The sequence below is a fragment of the Hetaerina americana genome, unplaced genomic scaffold (assembly GCF_022747635.1).
Source record: "Hetaerina americana unplaced genomic scaffold, ioHetAmer1.1.p SCAF_64, whole genome shotgun sequence".
Lineage (NCBI taxonomy): Eukaryota > Metazoa > Arthropoda > Insecta > Odonata > Calopterygidae > Hetaerina > Hetaerina americana.
In genome coordinates this window covers 302907-325274 of record NW_027287250.1, presented here as the reverse complement: position 1 = coordinate 325274, position 22368 = coordinate 302907, and the positions used below count along the sequence as shown (strand labels likewise).

Below are 22368 nucleotides of genomic sequence, written 5' to 3'. Positions count from 1 at the left end.
CTCCTCCCCTTTCCCGCCCCCGCCCCCTTTCCCGCGCTCTCGTCTGGCCCCCCCTCCCCCCTGTGGCATAGGCCGGGATGGAGAGGGGCGGGCGCTCGGATCGGCGGCTCGCGCTCAGAGCGCGTTCGGCCGTCTCCGCGGGCAGATCGGTCGAGGAGAGGCGAGCGGGACGGACGGACGGGACGCGGGTGCCGCTCTCGATTGACGGTGCGTTGGTGTCAGTGCATGTGCGTGTGTGTGTGTGGAGCGCCCCCGTGTCTTCGGCGGATGTGACGTGAGAGAACCACCATCCTCCTCCCCCCTTCCTCCGGGGCAGCTGGCGACCCCCCGCGGGGCCCTCGGGAGGCGGCGGACCCTCTTCCGCTCCTTCCCTCGGTGACTTCGCTGCACCGTTCACCGCTCCAGAAGGGAGGGGTGCCGCGGCGCGGGAGGGCGGGTGTCCGCGGGCTCCTCCGTGAGATGGTCGCCAGGAGCAACATGTTCGGATGTTACGGAACTTACTCGTATCGCCTCTGGAGTCTCGCCAACGTCTGGAGCAACTGCCGATGTGAGTGAGAGAGAAAGCGGGGCGCCGCGCTCGCCTCGTCCCCGGCCTCGACCCCCGCCGTCGCCGGGGCCGCGTCCTCCCGTCGCCCCGACCGAGTGTGCCCCCGCCGGTTGCGCACCGCGGCACCCGTTGATCCCGCGCGCCCCCTCCTCCCCCTCATGGCGTCCACCTTCTACCCCATGGTGCCTTATCCATGGGCAACTTTAAATAATTAGTGAATATACGGGAATGTTGATTGTTTACCCCCTCCCCCACCTAGGCGCGCCCCTCTGTGGTCCACGAATGGGGGGGCGCGCGTTGACCGGGGGTTTGGAGGAGACAGCGATGAAGTTGCCGATGGTTTGCCTTCTGCATATATTTGGCGATATCAACTCCAATCCCCTTCAAGGAAACCGTATGGCAATCGTTTATAATTTAATGGAAAATTTTCAAATTCAAACTCCTTGCAATGTTGGCTGCCGGCAGGTGCCGCATCATTCGTCACTCCGTGAGTTAAACGAGAAGGCCTTTGAGGGCGACTCTTTAGTTTTGGGAAGCGAACCCCTTCGGCTGAAATAGCGGCCGTTGGCTCGACTTGGATTTTTGGACTCCCGAAGGGTTCACACTTACTCGCCTCGTTAAAGTGAGGGCATCATGGCGGCCGTGCCCACTCGCGCTTTCCCCACCCCTGAGATCCGCCTTCAGTCCACTCTCCAAGGGCAACGCCCCCCGCATTCTGTCGGGCACCTGCGCACGGCACCCGCGGGATCGAGACGCGGCCCGTCAACCACCTTCCCCTACGCTACCCCGTGCGGCCCACGCTCCCGAGGCCCGACAGCCCCTCTCGCGGTCCCCATCGCCTCGTAATTACGGGAGCTTTGACGTTTGAATGTATCACTAAGCAAAGTTGTCGGGTCACCGCGTCGTGGTCATCCGAGGCTGCTTTTCTTGGGGTCCTCGGACTCAGAAATCGTTTCTTAAATGAGTAATAACCGGTGCCGTGCAATGTGCAATTTCATTTTTTCAATACATTCATAAATCCTTAATATTCTATGTTTGTTTTTGGTACTTTTTGTAAACACTAATCTGATTATGTGATAGTTTGGGTGCCCGAAACAAATTTTTGATTCGCTGTGTACTCCAATTGCCCAACAAGGCCCTTGTTCGGCCCAGTGATGCGCAATGTCAGTGCATGAGCGTTTACGACGCTGCAAGCGTGTGATCTCGAACGTCACAACAAACGGAAAGTTGATGAAGGCCCAAAGGCGTGGCGCGCCGTTTCCTCGGGCCCGGGAGGGTCGCGTCGTTTCGCGCTGAGGGGTCGGGCCTCGCCGCACCCCTGCCTCTGCCGGGGTGCGGTCGTAAGCGGCCTCTCCCGTCGCCGGGACCCCGAATTTCGACGTAGCCGCATTCGCGGTGAGAGAAATTCCCTCCCTTGCTGGCCGAGGTGAAATCCTTCCGTGAGAATAGCGGGGCCACAAATGCCGTCATCAATGACGGGAGAACTCGGTTAAGGGCTGCCCCCAGCGGCGGGTGGCCATCGTCGTGGGGAATGGGCATCCTCGGAATTTGAGCTCTGGAAGTGCGGGTTCAATGATTACAGCCGGATGATGCGGGGGCGTCGGAAATGGCCGTGGTGCGCTTGCACTCTTGAGGGGGCGTCGCGTCGCACGAGTAACGCCACGGCCACCGACGGGTGTCTGCGAATCTCGCCGTTCCCATAGTCGCCGGGTAGACAGAGTTGTTCTTAAGTCTCTTGGAGACGGGGGCGCATCCGTAGCGACCGCGAGGGCCGACGCAGGCACCCGGCGTGGTCTCACACCCACTCCCGGGAGGGTCGCGCGACCGGTGGGGCGCTGGCCGGGCGGACGGAGCCACCGTGTGGCGGGAGGCGCCCCCCTCCCTCTCCACTCCTCCGGCCGACCCGTCCCCCCCTTGCTACTCCTATTGCGCTGGACCACCCGCTGCAGGCGGACACACCGATTGAGTTCCCACTAATTCTCTATAATTTGCGGATAGTTTCAGGTGTTCGGGAGTATTGATGAAGAGATGAAACGCGTATAAAACGCGGAAGTCGTGCCAAAGTTTTCTATTTCGGACTCTTCCGACGGCTCTTTCTAACGAGAAGTGGAAAGATTTTTGAGAGATTCTCGCCTTCGCTCGTGCCGTAGGTCTTCGTGACCGTAAAGCAAAGTCCGGGTGCATATTGAACGTATTTTCCGCGTTAACTTCACGTTCTGTTGCTCTTTCAATCTTTGATGAATGCGGCGGAATCGAGCGACAATCGTTCGAGACCCGGGTGATATTTTCTTTGCGATGGGGGAATGAATGTGCCGCCGCCGTGAAAATGATCGAAGATTTGATTTCATCGAAACATACGTTATTCCCGGGAAAATATATTACTTTACTTGAACCTTCTACCTGTATCGCAGCCTCATCAGATAGGGAGAGTGAAATAATAAAATTTCAAACCCTACGCATTAATAAAAAATAAAATTAAGGTTTTGATAAAAGGTTGACGGTAGGTTCCAAGATATTTTTATATAGGTAGAAAATACTTGCACTTTTAAATCGTTTTTTGTTCGAACAGGTAGCGGAACTAAGTTCATTACTTTTTTAATTGAGATCAAAGGGGGAACCCGTTTGATGTTGACGTAAATTGACGACAGAGGGCAAAACACGAGGACCAGACGCGAGTGATTTGCCTTTTAATGGTGTTGGGAGCCGTATCGCTTCTCTCTCTCTCTTCTGTTGGCTCCATCTAGTTCCTCTCTTGAAAGTGGATAGGCACATGGACGCAGTCCTTCGCAATATATGATAATATACTGCAAATTCTTCCAAGTGGTGTCTACATTCAAGTTAGGATTTCGCGACACCTTGCCCTACAATTCCCTTTATTACTCCTTTCAGTCTTTTATAAGATCCTACTCCTGCAGATGCGTGATTGGTGGGAGCAGTGGTTGTCGTCCATCGCAATTTCCCTCCTCCGTCCTTCATTCCCCGTCGTTTCAACTCCTACTGGTTTTGTCCTTATCTTCTCACGGTGAAAAAGTTATCTCTATTCCATGGAAGAGAATTTCTGCCTTGCATACATGACCTTAGGCACATATTTTTGGTAAAACATTTCCAAAATTGTCTTATTTTGCATGAAATTGTGAGGTCTTTTAACTTGGAATAATAAGAACAATTTGGTGATATTTTTTTCAAAACTCGCTGCCTTGAACTTAATATTTGCTACGTTAAATTTCGACATTTGTGACCATTTTAAATGACCTCCAATGGTATTGAATGTATTGAATGATGCCAAGTTCCAAAGCAGTTGGCTTTATTATTATTATTCGATGGCGTCGCGAGTCGCCTTCGCCGATTGACGCCGCCGTCCTCGGCAGCACGAGGCCAAATCGATGTCCATGACGATTGCCCCCTCTGACCCCCCCTCTCCCTCCTTCTCTCTCCCCTAGTGTCCCTGGCGGACGCGGTCGTAGCCGAGGGCATCGGGTCATCGCCCCGCGAGGACGAAGACGCCCCACCGCCGCTGCTGCCGCCGCCAGTGGACGCAGAGTACTTCGCCAAGTGCCCGCACTGCAACAAGGGGTACGTGGACGCGAGGGCGCTGGCCGAGCACCTGGCAGCCTCCCACGCCGCTGAGGTGGTTAACGGCGGGGGCATGGCGCCGGCCCTGGCGCCACCTGTGGCCCCAACCTCCGGCCCTTACGCCTGCATCCAGTGCGGCGACGTGTTCCAGCAGAGGGAGCAGTTGGAGAAGCACGAGCTGCTGCACTCGCCCAGTCCGCAGGTGGTGAGTCTCCTCCTCCCCCACCCCTCCTCTTGGGTCCATGGGGGCCGCGGGCCCCTGCACCACGGGGGCGAGGGGGGAGAGTTCGACGAGCGCAGAGTGCGCCTCCGCTCCCCTCTCCCCCGCGCCGGAAAATGACCTACGAAGCACGCCCAGGTCGGTCGGTCGTTTCCACAGATCATTTTTCCCCTGGCTGCACACCGTGGTAAACCTTGTTTAGCAGCCTAATCATTTTCGAAAACATATATCCACTTTTTATAATATTGAAAATCGCTCTTGGGATTCGTACTGGTCCTCCTTTCCGGCCCTGTCGACTGGTGGCGCTTCATCTCCCCTTAAAGGGTGCGGCGGTCCCTCGGACTGCGCCGTTGGTACCGTCGGCGAACGCCCATGCATTCCCCGTGGGGTTCGAGGAAACTCCTCCGAAGTATCTTTCTGTGCGGTAAACCGGCATATCTTTGTTTTACTGATTCCCGAACCCAGTCTGAGGTTGAATAAACCTTGCCATATAGCTTATCAACCCAATGTTGGTAGTCACTCATTGTCAAGCGTAGTGTTTTGACAGCTGCAGGAGACGGGGTCGAGTTGACAAATGGCGGTTGGAGAGAGAGAGGGAAGAGAGAATTCGTAGATGATGGAGGCACGTTGGTTCAATTCCATCCGAGTCCGCGTCAGTCCACCTCGTGCCCTTGCATGATTTGGTCGCCGACGAAAACGTCCCTTGGTGCTAGTGGCTGTGCAGGGTGCTTCGGATGGAACGAGGCCCCCTGCGCATCCCGGGGTCGACCCCTCCTCCTCTCTCTCCACCCCTTTGGGCCGCGGGGTCGGGTGCGGCCCTCCTTCCTCCTCGGGGTGGTCCTCCCGTAGGCGGTGTGTGCCTTGGTGGCACCAAAATTCACTGTAAGACGTTGCATGCATCATTTTCTTTAACAGGTTAAGTGTAAAATCACTCAAATATTACCGTACTACTTCAAAAATGGTTGAGTAGACCGTTTTGCTTTATTTCGGAGTGATTTGGCGATTATGGCCATCTTTCTTTTGTCAAGAGTGTTTTCTTTGAGTTTTGACATTGAGGAACATTTCTGAAGAGAGGCGATCACGGGAGGAGTGCCTTTTAGCGATCGGAACTCGCGAGGCGGGAAAGACGGAAGCAGGAATCAGTTTCGCCCGTTGTCTCTCTTCCCTGAAACGTGTTGGGAGGTTCCTGGGAAAGTATTGCATCGAATAGTAATGGATGCGCCAAGTATTCCTTCTGGGTTGTCGCTCATCCGCTAGAATTTAATAGCCGGCCAAGCTATTTCGTATTTCGGACTGGATAACTGGCAGAAATGGCGAAGTCCCGAATACGGCCGTGCTTAATCAGTAACTGTCATTTCCGTCAAGATAAGGATGCTATGGATTGGATTGGAAAGTCAGTCGGTTAGTTTGCCGGGCAAAATGAAGTGAGGGTATCCTTTGAGGAAGTGATCTCATCGCGGAAATGCCCCCTCGGCCCTTTCTTAATCCCTTAATCTCTTAAGTTCATATCTCGTCCGTCTTCCGATTCGTGTCGCCGTAGGTTCGAGCAAGACCTTCGCGGGTGCAGTACAAAATAACGGTTTATGCTCTTCCCGCATTTAATTATAGCTCGGAATATTTTTCCTGTTCGTCCTTCTTAGATTCCGTTTCGTTTCAACATGACTCGTCTTTGACGACAAAAGGCAGTCTTTCAGCGGTATCCGCCCGGCGAACGCAATCATTGGCTGGGCGTATGTTGGCTCGGATGCGTCTGAATTTTCACATTTAAATTGACAATACTGGTCCCACCGTTTGCTCACCTGTAATGCGCAACATGGCATTGGAGCGTTTTTTCGCATTCAAATTGCCGAGCCGCGTCATGCCTTTGGCCGCTATTTCCTCGTATCCGGCAATCGCTAATTGTGGTCTTGTTATCACGAGGGACACTGGCACCGAGTTACGGTCACTCCGCAACCGCCGCCTTGTTTGTCTTCCTCCCGACAGTCATGGGGGGGGGAGCGAATGATATCCGCCGGGGGGGCGTGGTGCACGTGGACATGGCGTCGGTGCACCGCACTGGATGAGCAGGTGAGGCAGTGGGGGCACGGAGGGAGGCCAAGGACGAAATACTGCTGGCGTTCCAGAAGTCCTGGAAAAGTTCTCCGTCAACGCAGGAGGAAGAGGAGCGCCGACAAATCAGGAATAATGCGTTTATCCTTTGCCCTTCTCCGCGCGACTCCCTCCACGGGATCGGCGCCTAGCTGATTCCTTCTCACCCCCCTCCCTCCCTTTCAAGTCTGGAGCGAATGCCTCTCCCATGACTCGAAGAGGGGCCGGATGAGGAGGTCGGGCGTTGGGGGCCCCCGTCGCGGGCCCTCAACTCAGCACTAATGAAATCACAAACCTTCCACTCCCGCTGTCGCAAACGCGTCTCCTGCGTTTGCGACAGCGGCCCCGTTCGCTCGCTCGATTCGGCGTCCGGAGAGCCCGCGTGTTGAACTCCCCTCGTGGATAAGGCACGAGGCCACCTCGTATTTCCTCGGAGAATTCAAAGTATCTCTCTACAACCACTGCCCTAAAACCCACATGACTCCCTCATTTCGTGCTAAATTAAAATCTACTGCTCCTAAAGAACTTGTCGGATTTCCCAAATGTTACAAATCCGGATTTCAGAATTGCAAAATCAAGAATCCTAAATCATTTTTTTCTCACTGGCTTAACCTTTGGCTGGGACTAGGCAGTGTCTAGTTGTTTCTTAATGCCAATTCACACGCCCATTTCTATCGCTGCACAAAAAAGCGGCGTGGTAGAGCGCTGATTCAAATCCTAGTGATACCTCGAACACATCCAGATATTCTTTCGACTGCGACATTTCCTGGCTACGGAATTTTTAAGGAGCACAGCATGGGCGACGTGGGGGGGGGGGGAACATTACCATAGGGGAAGAATAATCCTGATTCAGGTGATTTTGCATGCACATTCATTCATTCGGAGGTGCTTGTTCACCGAACCAGTCGGACGCATGCGATCGTCGTCTTCCAGATCCCCAACGACCATTATATGTAAAAGTCTATCGAGTGAAAACGATTGCAGTTACCAGTGATCTTGTCATCTCTATTCTTTGCCCTACCCTTCATTTTCTTCTTGTCTTTGGTACTTACCACCTTCCTTTACTGCTTCCTTCTATCCCCAACATTCTCCCATGGCCCCATTCCCCGTCTCGCCTTTCCCTGCCTCGTTCGCATGTCGCCTGCAGCAGCTTCCCCTCCGGCTCCCCTTCGCTCATCTCCTCTTATGTCTTCGCTCACCGTGCTTCCCATCCTCCGTGCCAATGCTTTGTCATCGCCACGCCGCGCACATTTCGCCTCGAAATACTTATTGCCCAATATGTGACCTGCTCTACTCTCTCATACATCAATGATTATCAAAGCGCTCTTGCTCATCGAGAATGAGGTTACTTGGGTTTCCTTGTTGTCACTCTTCTTCTCATGCGAATCTATTCATGCAAACGTATAAACGAGTCTTAAGCAAATAATTCTAAACGGTTGGTTGGTGGGCTTCAGGCCCACGGCTTCTAATTTTTAAAAAGAAACTTCAAACCAGCGGGGAGGGTGTGGGGTGCGCCAACCCCTGACCTCTCGCTTTTTAATTACTGCAATCATCGTGGGAGACCGCCGATGAGATTTGCGTGTGTGTGTGTGTGTGTGTGTGTATATATATATATATATATATATATATATATATATATATATATATATATATATATATATATATATATATATATAACGATTGTCCGGAAAAACTCATACGAGCGGCACAATAATGGGCTGACACAACATAACACAAATAGAAAAGAATAGACACATATAAAAGAACACTTACACGGTAAATTGTTCGAGCTTTCGGCCCTCTCAGGGGCCTTCTTCAAGAGAGACCTGTCTTGAAGAGGTCTCTCTTGAAGAAGGCCCCTGAGAGGGCCGAAAGCTCGAACAATTTACCGTGTAAGTGTTCTTTTATATGTGTCTATTCTTTTCTATTTGTGTTATGTTGTGTCAGCCCATTATATATATATATATATATATATATATATATATAACCAACAACACAGTGATCAACCCGAAGATTGGTTTAGTAGGTGATGGTAGAGTTCACCCAGTTCTAAGCCCTATACGGCGTGTGAAAATTCACACATCAGGGTAGGGGGGCCAGTTCCTTTCCCTGTGCCGGTTATGGTTTCCCAGGAAGATCTGGTATCCGAAAAATCACATAGCTTGGGTGGAGCTGACCTCACATGGTAAATTGTTTAAGCTTTCGGCATTCTACGAGGCCTTCTTCAAAGTAAGACGATATTATATATATATATATATATATATATATATACATATATATATGCATATATATATGTATATATATATATATATATGTATATATATATATATATACATATATATATATACATATATATATGCATATATATATATATATTCGATTCCCGGGCAAGGCACTCTGGGCACCTGCAGCTCCACCCAAGCTAAAGTGATTTTTCGGGTACCAGGTCTTCCTGGGAAACCATAACCGGCACAGGGAAAGGAACTGGCCCCCCTACCCTGATGTGTGAATTTTCACACGCCGTATAGGGCTGAACTCTGCCATCACCTACCAAACCGACCTTCGGGTTGATTACTGTGTTTATGGTTTATATATATACGATATATAATGTGTGTGTGTGGGTCGCGGTAGTCCGAGGGGTAGAGCGTTGGACTACTGATTGGAGGGTCCCGGGTTCGATTCCCGTGCAAGCCGCAACTGCAGGACCTGCAGCTCCACCCAAGCTAAAGTGATTTTACGGGTACCAGGTCATCCTGGGAAACCATAACCGGCACAGGGAAAGGATCTGGCCCCCCTTAACACCCTGATTGTGTGAATTTTACACGCCGTCGGGCCTAGTACTGGGTGAGCTCTACCACCACCTACCAAACCGACCTTAGGGTTGATTACTGTGTTTTTATGTATGCCATATATTTCTAACACTCGAACGGAGCAGCCGAACACAGAAATAAAATAGTTAACTCGTAAAAGGACATTCACATTTTAGAAAGATTGAGCTTTCCGCCATCTCTGAGGCCTCTTGCTCCGTCACTGCCTTCAACTGATATCATAAACCATCATAAATGAATCAACTATAAAATATGAATATGCTACCGTCAGCATCTCCAAATTAATGCTAATTCCTCAAATTTTAAAGCATTATCGCCGCAATAAAGACTAGAAATCACAAGGGAAGAGGAAACTTATTATTAATCATCAGGGAACCTTTCCGGAAGGAAGTATCGCCAGTTGGCGAATTCAAGCGATGGTCGTGACATTGCAAATGAATCGCGTTTGTCTCTCCGGGCGCGCGGCTTGCTATTCGCCGCGTCTCCGGGTTTCCCAAAATACCTGGCGGTCGGCGCCTTTGCTCCCCCATCCCCGAGGCGAAATTCCAGCCGTGGTGCACAGGGCGCGCGCCTTGCCCTCTCACCCCCAGTACTCTTAAGTGCTTCTTAAGCTGAGGTCATCATCTTCGATATTCATACAGCGCCACCCAATAAAAACATAGGTACTACAGTGTAACACCCAAAGCCAACGCTATTTACTGATTAACTATCATTTTCGCAATCCATATGGAAGAGTAGCGTAATAGAATAATATCCACTGGGCATAAACGCATAATTCACAATTAATTTTTAATATGTTACCTTGGACGATGGATCTGGCCGTTTGAAAGTATGCACCGGCGTCTGCTGCGACGTTGGGCAAATCACCTTAAGTATTCATTCTCATTTCATAAACTTCATTTGCTCTTAATAGTTAATAAAAAATATAAGGTTCACTTAATAGTGATGGTTCCGAGGACTTTTCAATTTATGGAATTGTATGTTTCGAGGGCATTGAACAATCGCCTCTTTCGGCGTTCAAAGGCGAGCGGCCGCTTTCCGATCTTTCCAATCCTTCACTTTTCCCGCTTGCCTTGGGCCACCTTCCACAAATTCCCTTCCCATGGGCCTCGGTTAACGCGAGTACATCACGACCCGTGCAAATAGTTGGGACTCTTCCTGGTGGCCTTCTTTTGCAGGGTTTAAAGTACGAAAATTGAACTTGGGATTAAGGAGTTATGTCTTAGGGGATTGTATTTCTGCGTGCCGTTTCGTCTATTTCCCGCCCTACTGCGTATGTCATTCCCACCCGCCCGCCCCGTTTGCCGGCTTTAGGAGCGTAGGTGCCCCGAGCACTCGCCACTCCTTCGTCTGCCACCCCCCCCTTTCCCGCTCTTTCGCACCCCCCCCGCGGGTGCCCCCTGCTAACCCGAATGGTAATCATACATTCCTTGACTTCATCTTGAATTCGTTAATGCTCGAATTATTCGCCTTTAATTCGGCATTTCCCGCAGTTAACGTGGCGATATTTTCAAATTGCAATGCCGGCTTCGATTCGGCGTCGGAAAATTTCGCTTCTGTAGACTGAATCCCGAGAGACCGGTCTCGAGAATATACTTGTGAAATGTACTTCGCATTGATTGTATAATTTCAGCCGTGGTCAAGCGTTTAAACTCTCCGGTATAATGGCGCGCGCGACTCCCGGCGAGTTGAGTGGAGCGCCTCCGGCACCACCGAATGTTTCTTTGCTCGGAGGAGAATGTTCCTCGTCGCTTCGCGGGCCTCCGGGGCTAGCAGCCATCCATTCATCCGCGGCCCCCTCGCCCATCATCCACCTCGGCCCATCAAACCCCTCGAGCCGGGCCCACTCCACTCCAGCACTCCTATTGCCCGCGCGGTGTGGAGTCTCGAGACAGTCATTTCTCGTTCAAAGAAAGGCCTTCCCACGAGAGGTTTGAGTGCCTAAATTGAAAAAAATTTTCATTCGCCTTCAGGAATTCCTCCGTATAACCTCGTCTAATATGATCAATTTTGATTAAACGCGCTTTATTTTAACTCAAATTCACATTACGCTCTCAATTGCTGTCAACTCATGAATTAGATCTGAAAACTGAATACGGTAGGTGTAGTATTAGGTTTTCATGTTTCACCCATGGGCCCTCCATTCCAGGTCTGGAGGATCAGAGTCCATTTGAATTGACCCCGTTCAGCAATGCCTCTCTGGAGACCACCCACGACGAGAGGCCTCTCACCTCGACTGAAATCCCGCCAGTGTGGTGGATCCGAACCCACTCCCGCTGCTCTCCCTCTTTGTCGATGCGCACCACGCCGCCATATCCATTTTCTCGACCATCTCATTCGAAGAACGCTCGCGGATTTCGTTGGTCCAAATGTTTTTTTGAGAGAACCCCTTGGGGGGGTCCTTTCGTCTCGATGGACGGAGTTCACGCCTCGCAAGGGCGGCCCTTACCTGTGGTCCTGAGCTGTTATGCCGTGGTCCAGGGCCGGCTGGGCTGCATCGAAGGGTTTGTGACAAAGTGACTGCGTGCTTACCTACCTTCTCGCCACTGTGCATTGCATGTCCGTGAATGTTGTCCGCGCAGCGTCAAGGGGTAATCATTGATGGAATTAGTGATGACGATGATGACGACGTGGTCGATGAGATTTTATAATTCCCTTGATAATGCTGTAAGGTTTTTGAGATATCGAATGAAAATATAATTTTTCATAAATCTGGCACAATTATGGCAATATTTACGGTGTCGCTCCTCCTGAGTGAAAGTAAATTGACGTTGTTTACGGACGTCTTGCATCGATGTGGAATCGGAGAAATTATTTTTTATAGTTTTTTACATTTACATCTACACAATATCCCGCAAACCGCCGCAGGGGCGTGTGTGTGTGTGTGTGGGGGGGGGGTGGTTTAGGTCCCCACCCGTAAACTAGAATAAACTCACATGCAAAACCAAATCATTTTACCTCTTCACAATTATTAATTTGTCGATGCACTCGACAAACCTTAATCGCACACGAAAGAAAGTACTTACATGAAGCAATATTTAATAACAGAACACGCGCATTAAATTCATGCTGTAGCGCTGTTAAAAAGATGGGTCTATAAAAAAAGAATTAAATGCAGGAAGAAACATGCAAGATTTGGACAAAACACTACCAATTCCCTACGCGATTGCTGTCATGTCTATTATGACCTCTAATGGTTCGAGCAAAAAACATTTTACATCTATCCGTTTTACAATAAATTTCCCTGATTTTTCGCAAGTGACATGATCTACCCTAGTGAGTCGGGGCCTCTAATATGCCTTTAACATCCTCAGGTAAGTAACCTGCCTCAATTTACGCGGTCAATTTAATCTATATAGAAGTCTGCGGTCAACTAGTGGCTCCCATCCTAATTCTTCCAATAGTGTCGTGACACTGCTTCCTTGTTCATAAAAACCTTTCACACGCCTAGCCGCTCTTCGTTGCACTCGATCCAGTTCCAAAATGAAGCCTACTTCATGAGGATCCCCTTCGCTGTCAGTATACTCAAGATGAGGCCTACTAACGTGAAATAAAAAAGCTCTTTGAATCTTTCATTACTATTTTCAGGTATTCTTTTTATGAATCCAAACTTTTTACTAGCTATTCCGCAAATTTCGCTCATGTGTTTTCCCCGTAGATATCGTTACAAATAGACGAAGTTTGCTGGAAACCTGAGGCCCGATGTCATAAATGTATAAAAGGAAGAATAGCGGACGGATAACACTTCTTTGTGGGATACCCGATGTTACGCTTACTGTGTCCGATGGTATTATTACGACTCTTTCCTCGCGGCCTATTAAAAGTTGATTAATCTAGTGTATTACATACTTATCAATCCCGTAGCTTTTGGAGCACTTACTATGAGGGGATTCGTCGAATACCTTTAAAAAAGTCTAGAGATATGTCCTGAAGATTATTTTTACCTGGGCCCAAAGTATGATGAACGAAAAGTTAGGTCTCGTAAGATCCACCCATTTGGAAACCGTGTTGGTTTTTTGTAAGAGAACTCCGAGAATAGAGATATTTCATGATTGACTTACAATTATGTGGTCTTAGATTTTGAAAGAGATGGATGCGTGAGAGATGGATCGGTAATTACTCGGATCTTCTCTGCCGCCTTTTTAAAATATAGGAGTGACATTGACCACTTTTCAGTATTCGGGTACTGCGCGATCATTTAGAGATTCATCAAATATTATTCTGAGGAAAGAAGCTATTTCTGAGGTCATCGTTTTGCGTACGCGAGCAGGGATTTGATCAGGGCCTGAAGATTTGTTGGATTGATGCCTTTAAGTTTGCGTTTGATGCCAAGGAAAGATATAATATCAGGCATGGGTTCATTAGAGCGATCCGGTAGTGACTCGCATTGTTCCTGTGAATGATTATTAAAAACGCTTTGAAAATAATGATTTAATTTTTTCGCTTTATATAACCTGGTGTTAAATTTTTTCCCGTTGCTATTTAGGGATGGCATTTGCGACTTGTATCCCTAAACCTCCCGTACATATGACCAATGCACTTTAGGATTATCGTCCAAATATTCCCCCAATTTTTTTTTTAATTCTATTAACGCCAGGCGACATGCTTTTCTAGCTAACGATTTGGCTGTTATATAGTTTCATAGCATTTGGCTGTTCTGTATTTATGTACTATTTCATTTTGTTTATCGTTCGACTCATCCTTGTGTGATCTTGTCATTTTTTAATACCGTGCTCTTTGGTGTTTTAATGCTTTACGTACTTCTACGTTGTACCATATTGGTTTGGCCTCTTGTCAATTTTCAATTTACTAGGCATGTTTTTTTCCTATGGTATCCCGTGTGACGCCGAGAAAAGCACTCCATACACACTCGGTGCCTCTATTTCTACTACTTTGCTGAAATGTACCATAAGACCGCTGTAGGCCAAGCCTTAATCCGTAATCGACCCGGTCAACTGATTAAATTTTTCTTTTGGCTTCCTGATTTATCATAGTCGTCGAGTTAATTGTAACCAGCAATATTCTGTGGTCGCTTAGTCCATCAAGTGTGGTTTTACTTAGGACGTCTTCGGATAAATTTGCGGCAACTAGATCAAGAATATTGTTTCCTCTAGTGGGTCTTAGTACTCAAGTTTAAAGAATGTGATGTGAAAACACGGAGCAACGACTCGCATGACTCTTTCTCCTTACCTCCTGCTATGAGACTATAGTTTTTCCAATCCATGGATGAAAGATTGAAATTCCCTCAGATTATAATTTTTATATTGGGTAAATTCAGTAAGCGACCTCTCTTTCTAGTTCCAAAATTGATGTTTTTCCGGAATCGATGGGACTATGCACTGATGTTGACCTTTTTGACCGAGGGCTTTTTATGGAACACCAAACAATTTCTATGTCTCTACTATTAGGGAAAGATTCGCTTCTGCTTTCTTGAATATTTTTAACAGCTATGAACACTCCCCCACCAATCCTATATTTTCTGTCCCTTCCGTGAACTCCAAAGTCTTTTGGAAAATTCTTCTCGTCTGCAATGTCTTGAGGCAACCAGCTCTCAGCTCCTATCACTATATTGGCTTCGGCACTTCTAATCTAATACGGTAAAATTCGGCTGTTTTGATTTTCAAACTTCGGCAGTTGATTGTCACTCTGGAGATGGTCTATTCTTGATCAATTCATTGTGCTTTCCCTTTCTGATTCTCTAGGAGTTCTATTTACCTGCTCATTCTCATGTGCTAAGTCTAATATTTCATTACCTATACCGTGATTCTTGTCGCAATTCTTTTGTGAATGTTTATTAAGTAAATTCCCACTAGTTGTCCTACTCTCTTATCTACTAAATATGCTAAACTCTCCTCGTATGTTCCTGAATCCTAGTAGCCACCTTCTGCGATCCCTCAACCATATAATGTACTCACGAACCTTTGAGAGGTTCCAGTTTTGCGTTCAGTTCAAGTGTGGATAACCTCGTGAAGGCCGCGCCAAAACAAGATAATGTAATCCAGATTCATTCTCAAGTATTGTGCAATGACAGCACACGCTCATTTAAAAGAGGGCATGTTGTTTGTAATTAAGGTATGTTAACTGTTTATTTATTTATGTCGATGACAATCTAAATCTATAGGGTTTAAGGAAAAACAAAAAGGGAAGTGTTCCTCTACATTTCCTTGGTGCCTTGAAAGCATCTCGCGCGGAGTGTAACGCGGGTGCACACGCCCATGGCACGCATAGTACGCGAAGATTTCAAGGCTACTTAGTACAAATTCTGTCATATTATGTCGAAGAAAAAACTTTTCGCGCGTTTCAATTTCGCACAGGTCGTCTGGCCTTCACTTTTGGTAAAAGATGGCGTAGATAAATGCCGCGGAAGTGGACTTTATTAAACAAGTATAGAACTAATGTCAACTGAGGGCGTGAGGGAAAATATAAAAAATGTATCCTTCGTAAAGAGGTAGATGGATTAGTAAGCCGTATGCAAATCCTGAAGTCCGACGAGTCAGTTGCCTTCCTGGAGTCTTCGGCGTTCGACCAGCCACTCACCTGGCGCCTCCACGTAATACAAGAGTTCAGAGAATAATGTCTTAAAAATTTCAATTTATTTGTCTATCCCAGCCACATATCGTGCGGCGCTGACCCTACCAACATTATACAAGTTTCTGGTCAAACTTGATGATGACAGTTTCGTTTGACCCGCGTACGTGTGTCGTTCAGTAATTACGTAGAAAAAATAGATAAGAAAGTATTTTGGGTATTTTTCTATTTCATCATAATATCCAGATCTCCGTCTCGGGACTCCGTCAACTCCATCTCGGCGCACGTTTCTCCAACACTTCTAAACCGTCCACAAAGTAGGATTTCAGATGGTCCCCTGAATGGGCACCTATTTTGGCAATCGCCCCCTCGTTCGGCATGAATTTTTTCCGCCAAGACATTTTTTCAAGTTTAGAAGTAATAATAAAAAGTCCCCGGCGACCAAATCTGGTGACTACGGTGAACTTTGTAATAACTCGAACTTTAATTAAATAAATTTCGCTATCAAAACCTCGCAGGTGTATACCCGCATATTGTCTTGTTTGAAGAGTTTTTTCTTGGCCAAATATAGACGTTGTTTCTTGATTTATTATGCTCAAACGGTGCAATGACGACTCTCCATCAATCCTATGCCTTCTTGCTAGTAATCGATGAATATGACTTCCGTCGCATCCTAGAAACCGTGGCTTGTCGGCCGATATCACCGTCTTAGCTTCTTTGGAGCAGGATCACCTCCACAAGATACCTTAAATACTGACTGACAGATACTGGCTGCTGATACTGACTGTTCCTTCGTCTCTGAAGTGCAGCAGTTTGCGCTAATGTTTCGTCCACAGTCGTCCACATCGACGCAGAAGCTCATCACGATTGCGACGGAAAAGCGCCTCCATCGACTGCAATATTGTGCCGATTCTCCACACGCGGCATCCATCTTGCCGAGATTTTTTTCACACTCAAATTTCCAGGCAACATTAATAACACTGCATACGTACGTAACACTTCTACCTTGTGAAATGCCTTTGGTCCCAACTAATTCGCAAACTTTGATTTGTCGATCGCTCAATACTAAATCTTGGTTTTTGCCAATCATTTCGGTGGAAGTCACTTCCACGGGACGTCCCGAACGATGTCCATCATTTTTGGATATGCGGCCGCGTTTGAACGCATTTACACGATTGTAAGCAGTCGCAAACGCAGGAGCGGAGGCGCCATTACGTCCACCCACCGCGGCTTTGATCTCTTTCGGTGTTGACCCTTTTAAGTAGAAGAAAGAATATCAGTGCATTGCACTCATTTTTCTCACGTTTCTAAGTGAACAAAAATTAGCTGCTCCAATCCACAATGGAAATAAGACCACTCGATGAATGCGGTTGAGACATGCACAGCAGTCTAGCGAGGGATGAGGATAACCAAGAGCAATCTTTTCTGTCGCTACGAGCGCCATCTCTTCGGTTTGTAAGGAATTATTAAATGACCCAAGTACCCTTGGACATACGAAGAAACTTTCTCGTGTGCAACTTAGCAACCAAGATTTTATCTATGCATTCTCACCCTTGTTTCAATACTATTTTGAACCTCCGCTATTAGATTCGTTTCTCGGACACCAAAGTCCCGCGAAGCCACTCGGCATTCGTTTCAATGAATTAATGTCGAAAGCTAATTTTGCTTTGACAAAATGTCTGCCCGAAGGATACTGCAGGTGTCCGCCATGGAAAGTCTCCCATCTGAATTTCCAATTTCCACCGTCTCAGTGCACTCAAATGATCCATCCCTGTAGCTGAGTGCCGACGCAGTTCAAGCGAGTTGCTGAACCTGCGCCCTGATGCTATTGTGGTTATGCTTCAGGGACAGTTCAAAATTATCGAGTAAAACTGCTTGTGCCGTAACTTACCTTTTCACGGCCCTAATCGAGTAAAGATACAACCTTGCAGTATTTTCATTGCTGAACTCTTGGCGAATTACCTTGCCCGTAGCAAAATACATCGCGATAACAGACGCTTTCTCATCTGATTCATTTTGTGCCCTGCAATCTGTCTCCAGATATTTCCCCTTCAATCGTATAGTCCAGAAGATTCATTCAACTCTTAAAATATCGGAATCGGATCGGAGTATCGTTCCCGTGGGTTCCATGACACGAAGCAACGGCAGGGAATGAGAGGTCCGACTCAGCGACGAAAGAAGCAGTGAATGAGAGTGACATAGGCGGTGGCAATCCGTCCCGGCACTACATAGAAACAACCAGAACAAAAGAGTATTGTTGACCAGAGCACAATATGGCAGGCACTGAACAGCACGGGAATATCCTTCCATCAGGAGATGCCGTCGGTGGTAGGTCGCCCGAAGGCGGGGCCCGACTCCACGGAAGAAAAGTCGAACTGGGCTCCCTTCCGACTGTTCACCACCTCCTGACGACGCGTAAAAAATTCTAGGCAGTGCGCAAATATTTAAGTATTAGGGGAGGCCATAAGTCCTTGATGGTAACCCTGAAGCCACGTGCAAAGTAATTTTGTTGTTAAAGGAAGCTGACCTATCCCGGCTCGTATAATACTTTTAACTGTGGATAAACTTGTAAGATTGAGATGTTAAGTTGTACATGATGCAACGCTAAAGGAATTAGCATGTTCCACACGATTTGATGTCTTTTTCATTTTCTTAATATGTGTACGCATACGGAGCATGGTGAAAATGACCTTTCAGTCACCGAGGCACACGAAGACTAAAAGACGACTGCGAAAGTAAGAAATAGAACAAAAAGGGAAGCTTATAGAGTGTGTACCGATGGATGATGATGATTTATAGTATTCCCAGGTCGATCGATGTGCGTCGGTGGTTTTTCTTCTCGTTTTTTCTCGGAATGAACGACATCTTATACGCTTCCCTTTTCTATTTACATGATCTCTCGAAGCCATGACCTTCCGTGATATAATGGAGTTCCAGTCGCACTCATCTATTCGTCGTGATTTCTTTTAACAAAACCCGCACCCCTGCGTTGTATACGATCTGATGCCTTTACTTTAGCCTCCCTCATGGGTATCCCCACTAGCCCATAAAAAGCTCTTTCCTTCACTTTCTCATCGCAATGAGCACACATAAGAGTCTCAAAGCATAAGAGTCACAACGCTTTCCATGATTTTGAAAAAATGAGCGAGAGAGATTCGTTTGTGCTGTTATCTTCACAATCATTGCTCTAAAAAAAGACATTTCCGACTCTTTGGGAGACTTGTGTTCAGGTTTCAGACTTCTCAAAGCTTATTCCCGAATAGGGGACAATTACCTACGCCAGAGTTTTGTAGACACGGGCAGGGATTCGATCCGGGCTTAGGAAGATAGATGTATATGATTGAGCATGCCCAGCTGCCAGGTGACTGACACTCCGACACAGGTTGTCCTTATTTTACTCATAAGCTCCAGGTTTTTACGAGGTAAGCTCACGGTTAATTTACACATCGCAAATGATTTGGATATATCATGGTACCCTGCCAACCACCGCTAGGGCCGATGGCAGGGGTGATTACAGAACAGATTAATTTTGTCCCAAAATACCTTTTCCCCCCTTTCCCCGGCCGGGCAACTGTACTCTGATCCCTTATCGTCCGTGGAAAAAATTACATCTTAAATCTATCTGTTCTACACTTAATCGCTCTAATTTATTGAGATGATCGCTCCCACCGTATTACGATGTGGGTAATTTTACATGTTCAACATCACTGCCAAAGAGACGCCCTTCCAATTTATGCAAGAGCTTCAAACTGTAATTTAACCTTCGCTCCATTAAGTGATTCCCAGCCTAGCTGCTCTATTGTTTTGGATACGCTAATAAGTTTATCATAGCAACGTTTTACAAATCTAGCTCCTCTACACTGCCTGCGATCCAATTCGGCAATCAATCCAACTTCGTGAGGATCCCATCTACACTAGCAGAATAGCCAAAGCATTTAATCGAGTCTCTTCTACATATACCTTCTATTTGGTTGTCCCGATGCAGTAGGCGTTCGGGAGGGAACTACTGGGGAAGTAACAATGTAGGTTGTAGGCGCGTCGATTGCGATATTTTATCAATGCAATTTCCTCTTCTTCCTGTCGGGCGCAGCGTGCTTTTCTTCTGTTGTTTCCAGACCTCATGGGGATGGACATTCCCATGACAGGAGTGCAAGAAGTAAATATGGCCGTAATGGAGACCCCGTTGTCGGGGACGAGGGAATTTAAATCAGATATGGAAGAATTGAACGCTGCATCCCATCTTTTGAAATGCTCGTGGTTCGCTCTTCAATTCTGCCGTAAAATCTGCTGAAAGCAGAAAAGCTATATAATCTCTGATAGAGAGAATTTTATTGCAATCGATAAGCTCTCGCGTGATCGATAAGCTCACGAATTCATAGATGGCATTCCGAAAGGTTAATACAAATTAGTTTCCTGGTGTATCGAGGGTTGAAATCGATAAATATTCATGGTGTATTTTGAGAATGTTTCTTCCATTTGTAGCCGTTTATCGTTCCCTCGTGAAGATTCGTTACGGATATGTCTTTACACCACTGCATCGGCTTAAATTAAACTTATCATATAACTGACCACGAAGTTAACGCCGTTAAAGTAGGAATAAAGGAGGTCCGATAGCACTTTCCTGGGGAACACGGGGATCGAGATGGTGCGGGGGCTAACGTACTGGCTTCCCACCCTGAGGGCGCGGGTTCAAATCCCGGCGGTGTTGAATATTTTTCAGAGGTATCTCGATCCCTACTTGAGGTGCTTTGTGGAGGGCACTTTGAGTGAGTACGCCGTCCGTCGGATGGGACGTTAAACTGCGGACCCCTTGGCGCCTTTCGTAAAGAGTAGGCTAATGCCGACGCCGGGTTTCTCTCCACCCTTCATCCTTTCCTGTCCATCCCCTATGGCGCAAATGACCTTAGCTGTCGGTCGCCTCCCCTTAAAACTACTACTACTACTGGGGAACACTTGAAGTAACTTTTTCTGCATTTGAGCTAACTCCATCTATGACTACTCTTTGTAACCGACCATTCAAATTGTGTCTTACATCCAATCCCAGATATTTTTATCTCTGCCGTATTTATTCTATTTCGGTTATTCTAGATCAGTGAGTATTTTACTGCGAGGTACGTTTTCGAAAGCGTTTTAAAAATATAGAAAAATCGCGTGCACTGGAACATTGCTTTCTCCCGAACCAAAGAAATCACGATCAAAAGGCGCAAGTTGTCTTTCGCAGGATTTACCCTATCGGATACCGTGCTGGTTTTTCATCAATCACCCTTAAGGCTTTCGAGGGAGCAATTATATGCTCTATGACCTTGCATGGCATCGATGTGAGGGAAATAGGTGTGTATTTGCTCGGTTATTCTTCGTCTCCGTTTTTAATAATAGTTTTTTCATTAGCCTTTTGCCAATCACTGGAAACTATATGATTTACAAGCGATATCGTAAATATGATATCTATATGCGATGCAATTTCCGACGCTAGTTCCATTAACAAGAGGTGGTATTTGATCCGGCCGGAGGATTTATTAGGCTTAATATTTTTAGCAAACGTTGTATTACAGTGACTGAAATTTCAATTTTGAGCATCAATAGGGTTATTTCCTTCTAAAATCTGTCAAATGGGCTTTGGAATAATGAATGTAATAAGTTGTTGTTTCTTTATTGGGGGTTGTTTCCTAGCGTGTCTCTGTTTCGAGTGAACGTAGCGGGACATAAGAGGCTAGTCCCAGAAGTACCCGACCCAACAAAGAAAACAAACATTTTGGAAAAAAGTGTATTTATTTTTCAACATACATAATCTCCTTTCAGCTCTACACATTTCTCCCAGCAATGTTCAATAAGTTCGATACCCTTTTTATAATAAGAACTGTCTTTCTCCTCAAAATAGCCTTCCTACTGATAGACTGCCGACATCACTTTTTCAGAGTTGGAAAATCTTTGACCACCGAGCCATTTTTTGAATTTGGCGAACAGAACATAATCCGAGGGGGCTAAATCTGGCGAAGAGGGTGAGGCATGAGGTAGCAATTCAAACTTTAATTCATGAATTTTGGCCATTGCAACAATGGATTTGTGAGCTGGTGCATTGTCTTGATGAAACAACCCTTTCCTCCCAGCCAAATGCTTTGCTTGATTTCTTCGCTCAAACGTTGCAGTAAGTTCGCATAATACTCGCCGTTGACAGTTTTTCCTTTTTCATGATAGTCAATGAAAATTATCCCACGGGCATCCCAAAAAACCGACGTCATGACCTTGCCTGCAGATGCAACGGTCTTCGCTTTCTTTGGAGCCGGTTCTTCCTTTTGAGTCCATAGTTTTGATTCTTCTTCTCTCTCGGGTGTGAAATAATGGACCCATGTTTCATCCATACTTATGAAACGGCACAAAAATTCTGCTTTATTGCTGTGGAGCTTTGTTATACACTCGATCGAAACATCTTCACGACAACACTGGTTTTGCTCGAGTGTGAGCAAACGCGGCACCCATCTTGCACTCAGCTTTCTCATGTACAAATTTTCATTTAATATGCTTCAGTTAATTCTGCACTTTTTGAAATGCCTACTATGTCTACCAGCTCGCGCACTTTCAGTCGA

At 46.9% G+C, this 22368-nt stretch overlaps 1 protein-coding gene across 1 annotated transcript in view; it reads left to right on the top strand.

Annotated features, from left to right (window-relative positions):
* The first annotated feature begins 392 nt into the window (after nucleotides 1–392).
* The window catches only part of zfh1 (Zn finger homeodomain 1), a 37255-nt gene continuing 15279 nt past the window's right edge, over nucleotides 393–22368 (top strand). Inside the window, exons 1-3 of the mRNA XM_071594577.1 lie at nucleotides 393–535; nucleotides 4012–4050; nucleotides 4225–4325. Of these exons, the coding sequence (XP_071450678.1) occupies nucleotides 460–535; nucleotides 4012–4050; nucleotides 4225–4325 (216 nt within the window). The 5' untranslated portion in view covers nucleotides 393–459. The remainder of the gene's footprint in view (nucleotides 536–4011; nucleotides 4051–4224; nucleotides 4326–22368) is intronic.